Source organism: Schistocerca serialis, chromosome 2 (assembly GCF_023864345.2).
Source record: "Schistocerca serialis cubense isolate TAMUIC-IGC-003099 chromosome 2, iqSchSeri2.2, whole genome shotgun sequence".
NCBI lineage: Eukaryota > Metazoa > Arthropoda > Insecta > Orthoptera > Acrididae > Schistocerca > Schistocerca serialis.
The window spans coordinates 1,094,048,024-1,094,062,061 of NC_064639.1; the positions used below are offsets into that span (position 1 = coordinate 1,094,048,024).

Consider the following 14,038-nt stretch of genomic DNA (forward strand, 5'->3'; position numbering starts at 1 on the left):
TTTTTTTTTTTTTTTTTTTTTTTTTTTTTTTTTTTTTTTTTTTTTTTTAAATTCCAACTTTTAACTTTTAGATTAAGTTGTTAGTTAAGAAACAGTTGTAACTGTTTTGTATTCTGTGGTATATACCTACATTACTTTTTGGTAAAAATGATTTTCCTGTTCTTCAATATGGTTTCTTATTACAGAAAAATAATTCAAAAGTGCTGACAGAAGATGATGTCTTCAGAAATATCTCACAAGGCCACCCACCTGTGATAGCTGTACTGGATAATAGATTAAAATGTTTACAGATTGTGTACTCTGTTTGGCAGAACAAGGATTTAAAGGTAATGGTACATTATTGTTCCTTTTGCTTGTCAACTGTGTCTTTATGTAGCATAATTTTCATATGTCATTTTAAAATATACTTTTCCGTGAGGTTCGTACTTAGTAGGGAGGAGCATGGGATGCATTTAATTCAGGATAAGAAAGTCACACTTAAAAAAAGTTATATGAAGATATTGTAAAGTGACAAGATACACGTTACTTATGTGGACGAGTGACTGCAATGGTAAAAAGCCTGAGTTTTTTCGGGTCTAATTTGGCCAGGCCTACTTAAGTTTTCTCAGTTTACCCTAAATCACTGCAAGTGAATTCTGGGGATTCTATCAAGCAGTTTTGTGATTTGTCTGAGTGATGTGACTCAGTGGGTTAAGATTCTGATCTAATATTAGGGAGTGGTATTCATATCCTCATCCGGTCATTTGGATTTAATGAACATAAAACAGTCTAGATTGTGTTTTTCTTGCTACGATTATCAGTTTGGATTAAATTAGGTCATCTGTAGATCTAAAATACAGGACTTTTGCTACCACCAGTGTCGTCATTATATCCCAGATTCTTCTTCGTTACCTCTCTGATTTAGAATTTTGATAGTTTACAAAATGGCTTCAGGCTAATAATAATAATTATGGTCACTCAGACAAGGCAAAAGCAAGTGCCTTCCCTAACCCTACTCCAGCTGTGTAAATTCTCTGTATCTAATAAATTGTAGCATAACTCCCATCTTATTACATATGCTTACAGAATTAAAAATTTCTCTAAAGTTAGACTCTGTTGCACCGACATCAGACTTTAAAGTGTGTGTGAACAGAATGTTTGTCTCACTTGACTGCGTGGTGGAGTGGAGCTATGTGTATTTCATTTTTAGTATCTCAGCATCTTGAAATACACAATTTAATGATGGAGGTGGTGAACAGTGGCATAGTTCCATTTCTGGATGATTAAGACTAAGTATATTAGAAAAGGGATATTAGGAAACAAGGTTTACAGGAAAACCACTTGTAGTAAAGGGTACCCATAGTAAAGACTGACTATACCCTCCAGCTTAGAACTGTCTACAACACATGAAAACAACTTGATCTTGCTGGACGTATGATGCCAACTACTATGAAACACTGACAACCTTTAGCAGTTGCTGGTATCATCGTCGTCATTAGAGTATTAAGTTTGAAGGCTGGTTTGATGCAGCTCTGCATGCCAATCGATTACCTGCAAGTCGCTTCATCTGTGCATAAATATTGCAATCTTATATGCACTTGAACCTGTTTACTGTGCACGAGCCTTGCTCTCCCCTATACAATTTTTATCCAGTGCAACCCCCCCCCCCCCCCCCTCATGCCCTCACACACACAGATTAATTACTAGCTTTCACACATGGCTCTGCCTGCACATATATCAACAGTTTTATTATGAAGAGTGATACGGAGTAAGCAAGCTGTTGTAAGTGCAAGAACATCTTCTGCCCTTACATGTCTGCCTGTATGGATAAGCATAGTTCATTATATGTGACCTGCCCTCCCCTCTCCCAAGCTGGCTATGCATCATACAATGTGTACATTATACAACAAATTTAATAATTTTTTCAACATGGTTTATGTTGACTGGTGTAAAAAAAGTCCCATTCCGTAATTCGTCTTAGAGGTCAATTATTATTTTGCTTTCTAAAATCTCATTGAAACTGGTTCACTGGTTTGGTCATGAATATGCAACAGATGGTGTTACTTCCACATTTATAATATTAGTGTGGATAAAAATGTAGATTACAGTATTTTTTATTTATTTATTTTTGTGATCCGAGTTTGATGAAATAAAACCTAAATATTGCCCCAAGCTACACTCAAGGGTTCCACGACTGTGGTACTTGAGCGTCGGGAGTATGTGGCTGAGGGACTGCGTCAGCTTTCAGACACCACCACACACAAAGTTTGCCAAGGTAATCCCATTCCTGATGTCCAGGCGGAGCTACAAGGAATCCTCAGAACCTTAGGCCCCTTACAAAACCTTTCACCTGACTCCATCAACCTCCTGACCCCACTGACACCCCGCTCCCCTACCTTCTACCTTCTTCCTAAAATTCACAAACCCAATCATCCCGGCCGCCCCATTGTAGCTGGTTACCAAGCCCCCACAGAACGTATCTCTGCCTATGTAGATCAACACTTTCAACCCATTACATGCAGTCTCCCATCCTTCATCAAAGACACCAACCACTTTCTCTAACGCCTGGAATCCTTACCCAATCCATTACCCCCGGAAACCATCCTTGTAACCATTGATGCCACTCCCTTATACACAAATATCCCGCACGTCCAGGGCCTCGCTGCGATGGTGCACTTCCTTTCACGCCGATCACCTGCCACCCTACCTAAAACCTCCTTTCTCATAACCGTAGCCAGCTTCATCCTGACCCACAACTTCTTCACTTTTGAAGACCAGACATACCAACAATTAAAGGGAACAGGCATGGGTACCAGGATGGCCCCCTCGTACGCCAACCTATTCATGGGCCGCTTAGAGGAAGCCTTCTTGGTTACCCAAGCCTGCCAACCCAAAGTTTGGTACAGATTTATTGATGACATCTTTATGATCTGGACTCACAGTGAAGAAGAACTCCAGAATTTCCTCTCCAACCTCAACTCCTTTGGTTCCATCAGATTCACCTGGTCCTACTCCAAATCCCATGACACTTTCCTTGACGTTGACCTCCATCTGTCCAGTGGTCAGCTTCACACATCCGTCCACATCAAACCCACCAACAAGCAACAGTACCTCCATTATGACAGCTGCCACCTATTCTACATCAAACGGTCCCTTCCCTACGGCCTAGGTCTTTGTGGCAAACGAATCTGCTCCAGTTCGGAATCCCTGAACCATTACACCAACAACCTGATAACAGCTTTCGCATCAGGCAACTACTCTCCCTACCTGGTACAGAAGCAAATAACCAGAGCCACTTCCTCAAACCCAGAACCTCCCACAGAAGAACCACAAAAGTGCCCCACTTGTGACAGGATACTTTCCGGGACTGGATCAGACTCTGAATATGGCTCTCCAGCAGGGATACGACTTCCTCAAATCCTGCCCTGAAATGAGATCCATCCTTCATGAAATCCACCCCACTCCACCAAGAGTGTCTTTCCGCCGTCCACCTAACCTTTGTAACCTCTTAGTTCATCCCTATGAAATCCCCAAACCACCTTCCCTACCCTCTGGCTCCTACCCTTGTAACCGCCCCCCCCCCCCCCCCCCCCCCCGGTGTAAAACCTGTCCCATGCTCCCTCCCACCACCACCTACTCCAGTCCTGTAACCCGGAAGGTGTACACGATCAAAGGCAGAGCCACGTGTGAAAGCACCCACGTGATTTACCAACTGACCTGCCTACACTGTGACGCATTCTATGTGGGAATGAACAGCAACAAACTGTCCATTCGCATGAATGGACACAGGCAGACAGTGTTTGTTGGTAATGAGGATCACCCTGTGGTTAAACATGCCTTGGTGCACGGCCAGCACATCTTGGCACAGTGTTACGCCGTCCGGGTTATCTGGATACTTCCCACTAACACCAACCTATCCGAACTCCGGGGATGGGAACTTGCCCTTCAATATATCCTCTCTTCCCGTTATCCACCAGGCCTCAATCTCCACTAATTTCAAATTGCCGCCACTCATACCCCACCTGTCATTCAACAACATCTTTGCCTCTGCACTTTCGCCTCGACTGACATCTCTGCCCAAACTCTTTGTTTTTAAATATGTCTGCTTGTGTCTGTATATGTGTGGATGGATATGTGTGTGTGTGCGCACGCGTGTGTATACCCGTCCTTTTTTCCCCCTAACGTAAGTCTTTCCGCTCCCGGGATTGGAATGACTCCTTACCCTCTCTCTTAAAACCCACTTCCTTTCGTCTTCCCCTCTCCTTCTCTCTTTCCTGATGAGGCAACAGTTTGTTGCGAAAGCTTGAATTTTGTGTGTATGTTTGTGTTTGTTTGTGTGTCTATCGACCTGTCAGTGCTTTCGTTCGGTAAGTCACCTCATCTTTGTTTTTTTTTTTATATATATATTAATATATATTAATATGTCTGCTTGTGTCTGTACGTGTGGATGGATATGTGCGTGTGTACGAGTGTATACCTGTCCTTAAGTAAGGTAAGGTAAGTCTTTCCGCTCCCGGGATTGGAATGACTCCTTACCCTCTCCCTTAAAACCCACTTCCTTTCGTCTTCCCCTCTCCTTCCCTCTTTCCTGATGAGGCAACAGTTTGTTGTGAAAGCTTGAATTTTGTGTGTATGTTTGTGTGTCTATCGACCTGCCAGTGCTTTCGTTCGGTAAGTCACCTCATCTTTGTTTTTATATATAATTTTTCCCACGTGGAATGTTTCCTTCCAAAGATTCTGTAACTTACCATACGAAAGCGTTGGTACGTTGATAGAGACAAAAAAACACACACACACACACACACACACACACACACACACACACACACACACACACACAAAATTCAAGCTTTCGCAACCCATGGTTTCTTCCTCAGGAAAGAGGGAAGGAGAGGGAAAGATGAAAGGATGTGGGTTTTAAGGGAGAGAGAGGGTAAGGAGTCATTCCAATCCCGGGAGTGGAAAGACTTACCTCCCGGGATTGGAATGACTCCTTACCCTCTCCCTTAAAACCCACATCCTTTCGTCTTTCCCTCTCCTTCCCTCTTTCCTGATGAAGCAACTGTGGGTTGCGAAAGTTCCTGATGAAGCAACTGTGGGTTGCGAAAGCTTGAAATTTGTGTGTGTGTGTGTTTGTGTTTGTTATTGTCTCTATCAACGTACCAACACTTTTGTTTGGCAAGTTACAGAATCTTTGTTTTTAAATATATTTTTCCCACGTGGAATGTTTCCCTCTGGTTTAGTTTTTTAAGTGTCAGATAATTATGTTTTTTACTGACTTTTCTTTTTTTTGTTAACTTCCAAATTATGACACTGATTGACTTCGGATTTTGACATTCCTAGATCAGTTATTAATTTTTATAGTTCTAGAGAATGTAACTACTTTGTAAGCGCCTCTCTGCTACTTTCACACGCTACAGTCACGCCATTTGGTCATGACGCACGTCTGCAAGACACAGCTCTCCCATTGCAGATCATATAAGATTCTGACTGCTTACACTGGAGCCCACATACATTCATACAAGAAAGCTTTAATAGACAAATTGACAATCGCGCCCTAGCTGCGACGCTTCATACCTCTTGAGGAACTAAAAAATTTTAACCTCTTAAAATGTTTTTGTATCTTACAAATTTTTCTATAAAGATTTTACCCTAACTAATCCAATACTTTCAAGCTCGAATTCAATTAAACTTTCCTAAGTATTAATGTATGACATTCTTATTTATGTATATACATCATTCATTATTATCTAGGGCTGATGACCTACAATCAATTAATTCTAAACACACTTCTTACATCATCATTCTATGTAAAGAAAAACAGATACAATCTTCACAAAATTTTACAAATTGCTGAAAAAGGAACAACACCTACAATCTTCATATTTTATAACATTGCTTTTTCTTCTTTACACATAGCTATTGTGAGCATCTGTGTAGCAACATTTTACTCTTTGTATGTCACACGTACATTAACAACACCGCCGTTCTGCGTCTACCGATGCACACTTACACCTTTCACTTTGGTAGCACTCGTTGTCCAACTCAGTTCTGCTTTGGAGGTCTCTATGAGTCTCGTGCTATCTCTGTATCGTGTCAGTGCACCTGAAAAATTCAGTTGGCTTCAGATTCCATCCTTAATTGCTACTTCATAACCTAACATTAATATACATCTCAAAATTCTTTTAATCCTTCCTTCAATGACTTTTTCTGAATAACTGTACTTTCTCATGTCACAGTGTAAATATTTTTTTTTTCTCAATATTTACATTTACTGATTATCTTTTTTAACAAAAAGTGAACTGGCTTTCCATCAAGCAGTACCAAAGTGGCACATTGACTATTAATTTTTTCTTCAAAATCTCACTGCAATCAATCAAAAAAGTCACTGTTAAAATTTTATTTACAAATTACTTCTGAAAATCATTACACAAAGAAACATCAAATTCCAGCCAATGCTTGTGGCTCTCCAATCCTGCGTAACACGTTACCTTAAAAAAAAACCACAGTATTATTAATGAAAGAAATTTTCTCCAGGCCCTTTCCTGTAGTCCTGTAAACCTGACATATACACCTACTTAAATATAATACACATAGAAATACATATTATTAATGAATCCACTGTGAATCATTGCAACCTCTGTGGCTTCAACACCTTTTCCACACCTTTAGTTCTTGCCGACTACCTTGACCCTCGTAAGAGTCATTATCATAACCAAATACTTCCAATCAACTGTATGGTTTTCAAACACCCTTATTTGTACTATATATATATTTATATTTAAAAACAAAGATGATGTGACTTACCATACGAAAGCGCTGGCTGGTCGATAGAAACACAAACAGACACATACATACACACAAAATTCAAGCTTTCGCAACACTGTTGCCTCATCAGGAAAGAGGGAAGGAGAGGGAAAGACAAAAGGATGTGGGTTTTAAGGGAGAGGGTAAGGAGTCATTCCAATCCCGGGAGCAGAAAGACTTACCTTAGGGGGAAAAAAGGACGGGTACACACACGCGCGCACACACACACACATATCCATCCACACATATACAGACACAAGCAGACATATTTAAAGACAAAGAGTTTGGGCAGAGATGTCAGTCGAGGCGGAAGTGCAGAGGCAAAGATGTTGTTGAATGACAACTGAGGTATGAGTGGCGGCAACTTGAAATTAGCGGAGATTGAGGCCTGGTGGATAACGGGAAGAGAGGATATATTGAAGAGCAAGTTCCCATCTCTGGAGTTCGGATAGGTTGGTGTTAGTGGGAAGTATCCAGATAACCCGGACGGTGTAACACTGTGCCAAGATGTGCTGGCCGTGCACCAAGGCATGTTTAGCCACAGGGTGATCCTCATTACCAACAAACACTGTCTGCCTGTGTCCATTCATGCGAATGGACAGTTTGTTGCTGGCCATTCCCACATAGAATGCGTCACAGTGTAGGCAGGTCAGTTGGTAAATCACATGGGTGCTTTCACACGTGGCTCTGCCTTTGATCGTGTACACCTTCCGGGTTACAGGACTGGAGTAGGTGGTGGTGGGAGGGTGCATGGGACAGGTTTTACACCGGGGGCGGTTACAAGGGTAGGAGCCAGAGGGTAGGGAAGGTGGTTTGGGGATTTCATAGGGATGAACTAAGAGGTTACAAAGGTTAGGTGAACGGCGGAAAGACACTCTTGGTGGAGTGGGGAGGATTTCATGAAGGATGGATCTCATTTCAAGGCAGGATTTGAGGAAGTCGTATCCCTGCTGGAGAGCCACATTCAGAGTCTGATCCAATCCCGGAAAGTATCCTGTCACAAGTGGGGCACTTTTGTGTTTCTTCTGTGGGAGGTTCTGGGTTTGAGAGGATGAGGAAGTGGCTCTGGTTATTTGCTTCTGTACCAGGCCGGGAGGGTAGTTGCGGGATGCGAAAGCTGTTGTCAGGTTGTTGGTGTAATGGTTCAGGGATTCCGGACTGGAGCAGATTCGTTTGCCACGAAGACCTAGGCTGTAGGGAAGGGACCGTTTGATGTGGAATGGGTGGCAGCTGTCATAATGTAGGTACTGTTGCTTGTTGGTGGGTTTGATGTGGACGGACGTGTGAAGCTGGCCATTGGACAGGTGGAGGTCAACATCAAGGAAAGTGTCATGGGATTTGGAGTAGGACCAGGTGAATCTGATGGAACCAAAGGAGTTGAGGTTGGAGAGGAAATTCTGGAGTTCTTCTTCACTGTGAGTCCAGATCATGAAGATGTCATCAATAAATCTGTACCAAACTTTGGGTTGGCAGGCTTGGGTAACCAAGAAGGCTTCCTCTAAGCGGCCCATGAATAGGTTGACGTACGAGGGGGCCATCCTGGTACCCATGCCTGTTCCCTTTAATTGTTGGTATGTCTGGCCTTCAAAAGTGAAGAAGTTGTGGGTCAGGTGAAAGCATCCACGTGATTTACCAACTGACCTGCCTACACTGTGACGCATTCTATGTGGGAATGACCAGCAACAAACTGTCCATTCGCATGAATGGACACAGGCAGACAGTGTTTGTTGGTAATGAGGATCACCCTGTGGCTAAACATGCCTTGGTGCACGGCCAGCACATCTTGGCACATCCCGGTTATCTGGATACTTCCCACTAACACCAACCTATCCGAACTCCGGAGATGGGATCTTGCTCTTCAATATATCCTCTCTTCCCGTTATCCACCAGGCCTCAATCTCCGCTAATTTCAAGTTGCCGCCACTCATACCTCACCTGTCTTTCAACAACTTCTTTGCCTCTACACTTCTGCCTCGACTGACATCTCTGCCCAAACTCTTTGTTTTTAAATATGTCTGCTTGTGTCTGTATGTGTGGATGGATATGTGCGTGTGTGCGAGTGTATACCTGTCCCTTTTTCCCCCTAAGGTAAGTCTTTCCGCTCCCGGGATTGGAATGACTCCTTACCCTCTCCCTTAAATCCCACATCCTTTTGTCTTTCCCTCTCCTTCCCTCTTTCCTGATGAGGCAACAGTTTGTTGCGAAAGCTCGAATTTTGTGTGTATGTATGTGTCTGTTTGTGTTTCTATCGACCTGCCAGCACTTTCGTATGGTAAGTCACATCATCTTTGTTTTTAAATATATTTTTCCCATGTGGAATGTTTCCCTCTATTAATTCATATCATTAATTTGAACCCAACAATTACATTTGTTATTGTCACTGTTGCATTTCGAAATCTTTTCTGTCGTCTTATTTTTTCTTTTTGTTTTCGCCAGTAGTTTCACTTTGTATTCACCTTCTCCTTTTTACCGTAATCTGCTATACAATTTTATCTCGCCTATATATACTCAATAATACGTCACCCACTTCCAAACCATAACCAAAAACTTTTTTTCCGATTACAACACAACAGCTGCTATAAAATCCACCGTTTCTAGTCCACAAACAGTTCCTTTCACCTATTAAACAACCATTTCATCTAGTTCTTATAACTTTCGCTTTATTTTCATTTCCATTTTTCCCACATCACTGATAATTTTTAGCCGCTTCCCACAGGTTTTAACGTCATTATTTCTTCGCCAGACAATTGTTAGCCCCATTTTCATAATCTGCCACCACAAAATGACTCTTTTTAATACATTTACACACCGTTTTTTTCGAAATTTTCCCGAATCTCTCCCTCTTTTAACGTGTTTTGGCGGCAACACAACCACCTAACCTTTGTGCACATCGTTGTCTACCAACTCAAGTTCACCACAGGATCAATATAGCCCAGCTTTAACCAACACTTTTTCGCCTTTTTTGACAACAGATCTCCAGTTACTTTCTCCAGTTATTTTCATTTTCATTTCAACCTCATGTTACGCTTTCCACCTTCTAATACCATGTCACCCTCACAACACCCCCACAACGACCCCATTAAGTTTTATTTACATTCCCTCTGCAAACACGCCTTCGCCCTAGCCAAATTATGCTCCCATATTCTATTTTCTCAGGCTTGTCTGACATTTGGCATTACCCCCAAAGGCCACACACTTAAAGTTCCCATCTCTGGCTGCAACCCTTCTTTCCATCAGTCCCTATACCAGTTCCAAACTGAACAATCCATTGCCCTCACCCACCTAATCCTTCACCTACACATCAACTCAGCCAATGAACACACCCGTCAACTCCTATCCTTAATAAAAGTCCTCAATCTTTCCTCTCCCACATCCACACCGGCTGTTCAGAGCATCCTCCTACAGGCCAACCGCAAATTAGAACAGCATGCCACCCTTCACCTCAAAAAACTATCCAATCTCCTGGTTTCCCACCTCCGGAAAGGCAACTCACTCACCCTTCACAACCTTTCCAGCAAACCTCAACCTCCTCTCATTGCACACAAACCCAGTCTCTCCCATCTACTCAACCTCCCACTTCCAGCTCCACTCCCTCCAAAACCTCAAAATTCCAATCAACACAATGTGGAACCACAACACCCAATTCAGTAGTTAACGTTTCCTCCAAACCTCTCTCCCAATCCCTAACCTCTGTCCTATCCAAAGGCCTCACCTTCAGCCCCACTCCCAGATTCAACCAAACAGCCCTCGTCAAAGATTTACTGTCCTACACTCGTACTCTATGCTGGAAGTATCACTTTGCCACAAAGAAAAATGATCCTAATCCTACTCCTAATGATCCAACTCCCCAAGACACTATCCAAATTGAACCCTGCCTGAAACAGTTCCATCCTCTGTCACAGCGGGACCCACCTCCTCTTCCTCAAAATCACCCTCTCCAAACCTTCCAGGAATTTCTGACTTCCAGCCTTGCCTCTCAATCCTTCTTAAAATACCTTAATCCCACTCCCAACATCACCACTGCTGAAGCCCAGGCTATCCGTGATCTGAAGGCTGACCGGTCCATCGTCATCCTTCCGGCGGACAAGGATTCCACGACCGTGGTACTTGATCGTCGGGAGTATGTGGCTGAGGGACTGCGTCAGCTTTCAGACACCACCACACACAAAGTTTGCCAAGGTAATCCCATTCCTGATGTCCAGGCGGAGCTTCAAGGAATCCTCAGAACCTTAGGCCCCTTACAAAACCTGTCACCTGACTCCATCAACTTCCTGACCCCACTGACACCCCGCTCCCCTACCTTCTACCTTCTTCCTAAAATTCACAAACCCAATCATCCCGGCCGCCCCATTGTAGCTGGTTACCAAGCCCCCACAGAACGTATCTCTGCCTATGTAGATCAACACTTTCAACCCATTACATGCAGTCTCCCATCCTTCATCAAAGACACCAACCACTTTCTCTAACGCCTGGAATCCTTACCCAATCCATTACCCCCGGAAACCATCCTTGTAACCATTGATGCCACTCCCTTATACACAAATATCCTGCACGTCCAGGGCCTCGCTGTGATGGTGCACTTCCTTTCACGCCGATCACCTGCCACCCTACCTAAAACCTCCTTTCTCATAACTGTAGCCAGCTTCATCCTGACCCACAACTTCTTCACTTTTGAAGACCAGACATACCAACAATTAAAGGGAACAGGCATGGGTACCAGGATGGCCCCCTCGTACGCCAACCTATTCATGGGCCGCTTAGAGGAAGCCTTCTTGGTTACCCAAGCCTGCCAACCCAAAGTTTGGTACAGATTTATTGATGACATCTTCATGGTCTGGACTCACAGTGAAGAAGAACTCCAGAATTTCCTCTCCAACCTCAACTCCTTTGGTTCCATCAGATTCACCTGGTCCTACTCCAAATCCCATGACACTTTCCTTGATGTTGACCTCCAACTGTCCAATGGCCAGCTTCACACGTCCGTCCACATCAAATCCACCAACAAGCAACAGTACCTCCATTATGACAGCTGCCACCCATTCCACATCAAATGGTCCCTTCCCTACAGCCTAGGTCTTTGTGGCAAACGAATCTGCTCCCGGTGTAAAACCTGTCTCATGCACCCTCCCACCACCATCTACTCCAGTCCTGTAACCCAGAAGGTGTACACGATCAAAGGCAGAGCCACGTGTGAAAGCACCCACGTGATTTACCAACTGACGTGCCTACACTGTGACGCATTCTATGTGGGAATGGCCAGCAACAAACTGTCCATTCGCATGAATGGACACAGGCAGACAGTGTTTGTTGGTAATGAGGATCACCCTGTGGCTAAACATGCCTTGGTGCACGGCCAGCACATCTTGGCACAGTGTTACACCATCCGGGTTATCTGGATACTTCCCACTAACACCAACCTATCCGAACTCCGGAGATGGGAACTTGCTCTTCAATATATCCTCTCTTTCCGTTATCCACCAGGCCTAAATCTCCGCTAATTTCAAGTTGCCGCCACTCATACCTCACCTGTCATTCAACAACATCTTTGCCTCTGCACTTCCGCCTCGACTGACATCTCTGTCCAAACTCTTTGTCTTTAAATATGTCTGCTTGTGTCTGTATATGTGTGGATGGATATGTGTGTGTGTGCGCGCGAGTGTATACCCGTCCTTTTTTCCCCCTAAGGTAAGTCTTTCCGCTCCCGGGATTGGAATGACTCCTTACCCTCTCCCTTAAAACCCACATCCTTTTGTCTTTCCCTCTCCTTCCCTCTTTCCTGATGAGGCAACAGTTTGTTGCGAAAGCTTGAATTTTGTGTGTTTGTTTGTGTGTCTATCGACCTGCCAGTGCTTTCGTTTGGTAAGTCACATCATCTTTGTTTTTAGATATATTTTTCCCACGTGTAATGTTTCCCGCTATTATAAATACAAGAAAAACGAAAGCTGAAAACACTTATATACAAAACATTTCTTAAAACCACTAATCTTGAAAATAGTTCTGCCGAGCTTCTGTGGCATTTCAACATGTCAGATTCATGTATATTTTAGTATTTACTCAAGTCCACTTAGGGTTTCTCAAGCCAGCCTTTTGCTGCTCTGTTACAATAACAGCCACTTCAGGTTTCACAAACTAGCTCTTTTACTGCTCAGCTTCAATGTCTCACAACTACAACAGCTGGTTCCTCCAGTCACATTCAATATTTATTACATAGTCATATCCATACCACATTCACTCAGATTAGTGATGGTTAATTACGTACATATCTATTCTTGATTACTTCATGTCCTTTCTTATGCCTCTTGTTTGCACTTCCACCTGTTTCTAAACTTTGATCTCTTTTGTTTAACCACATTACATCTCTTTGTGTACTAAAATTAGCAGGAAACACCTTGCCACTCACTCATTTGTTTATTCATTACCACTGTCTTACAGTCAGCCTTGATGCTTTGTAAATACTTCCTTACACGAAATATAACCCCTTCTGAGGGTACCCGGTACCTCCATGTCTAAATTTACTTAAAATTACTATAGTGAAGAAGGAAAGACAACAGTCAAAAGTTCTGAATTATGCAGAGGAAGAATGACAACACAAAATGAAAATTAAGTAACATTGTCATTAACTTGAGTCCTAGTGTTCATCAAACACTTAGCCTTACAAAGAGTGCAAAGCCCTCTGAGGTTTTTAGTTACTCCTGGCTACGTCTCTTTTTTTTTTTTTTTGTACGTATCTCTTTAGATCAATAATATTTCTTAAGCCTAGTAGTTTATGAGACTTTACAAATTCCAATCGGTAAGCATTATGGTGAGGTTTCTCTGTTATCCTAAATGGACCCACATACTCGTCAATAAACTTTTTGGTTTCTGAGGTAAGCTTTTTTTTATTTCTCCTTGGTCTTTTGCCTATGAATGGTATAGTGATAAGGTTACCATTAATTCTTATCATTACGTCATTGGTCCTGAAATTTACCCATCCTTTGTGCTTACTAAGAAAATTGACACCCACCAACATATCAACACTTAGTCCACTAATTACTAAGAAATTCTGCTTAATTGCTACCCCCTTTACCACTTCTTGCTTCACCACCCTTTTGGTTTTTCCCATTGCTACAGTTATATTTAGGCCACTTACTGGCATCCTTACTTCTTGCTTATTTGCTGGGAGTTCATTAACAAAATTTTGGGACACAGCACACACTTCTGATCCTACGTACTCTCTTTTATTTGCATGTTCTACCTCGTCTAGTAAATCCTG

General features: G+C 42.8%; 1 protein-coding gene across 2 annotated transcripts in view; it reads left to right on the forward strand.

Moving 5' to 3' along the window:
• Window positions 1-14,038, forward strand: part of LOC126458554 (katanin p80 WD40 repeat-containing subunit B1) — a 147,068-nt gene that overhangs the window by 73,693 nt on the left and 59,337 nt on the right. For both annotated transcript variants that reach the window (XM_050095675.1, XM_050095676.1), the window contains one exon: window positions 186-326. In XM_050095675.1, the coding sequence (XP_049951632.1) occupies window positions 186-326 (141 nt within the window). The remainder of the gene's footprint in view (window positions 1-185; window positions 327-14,038) is intronic.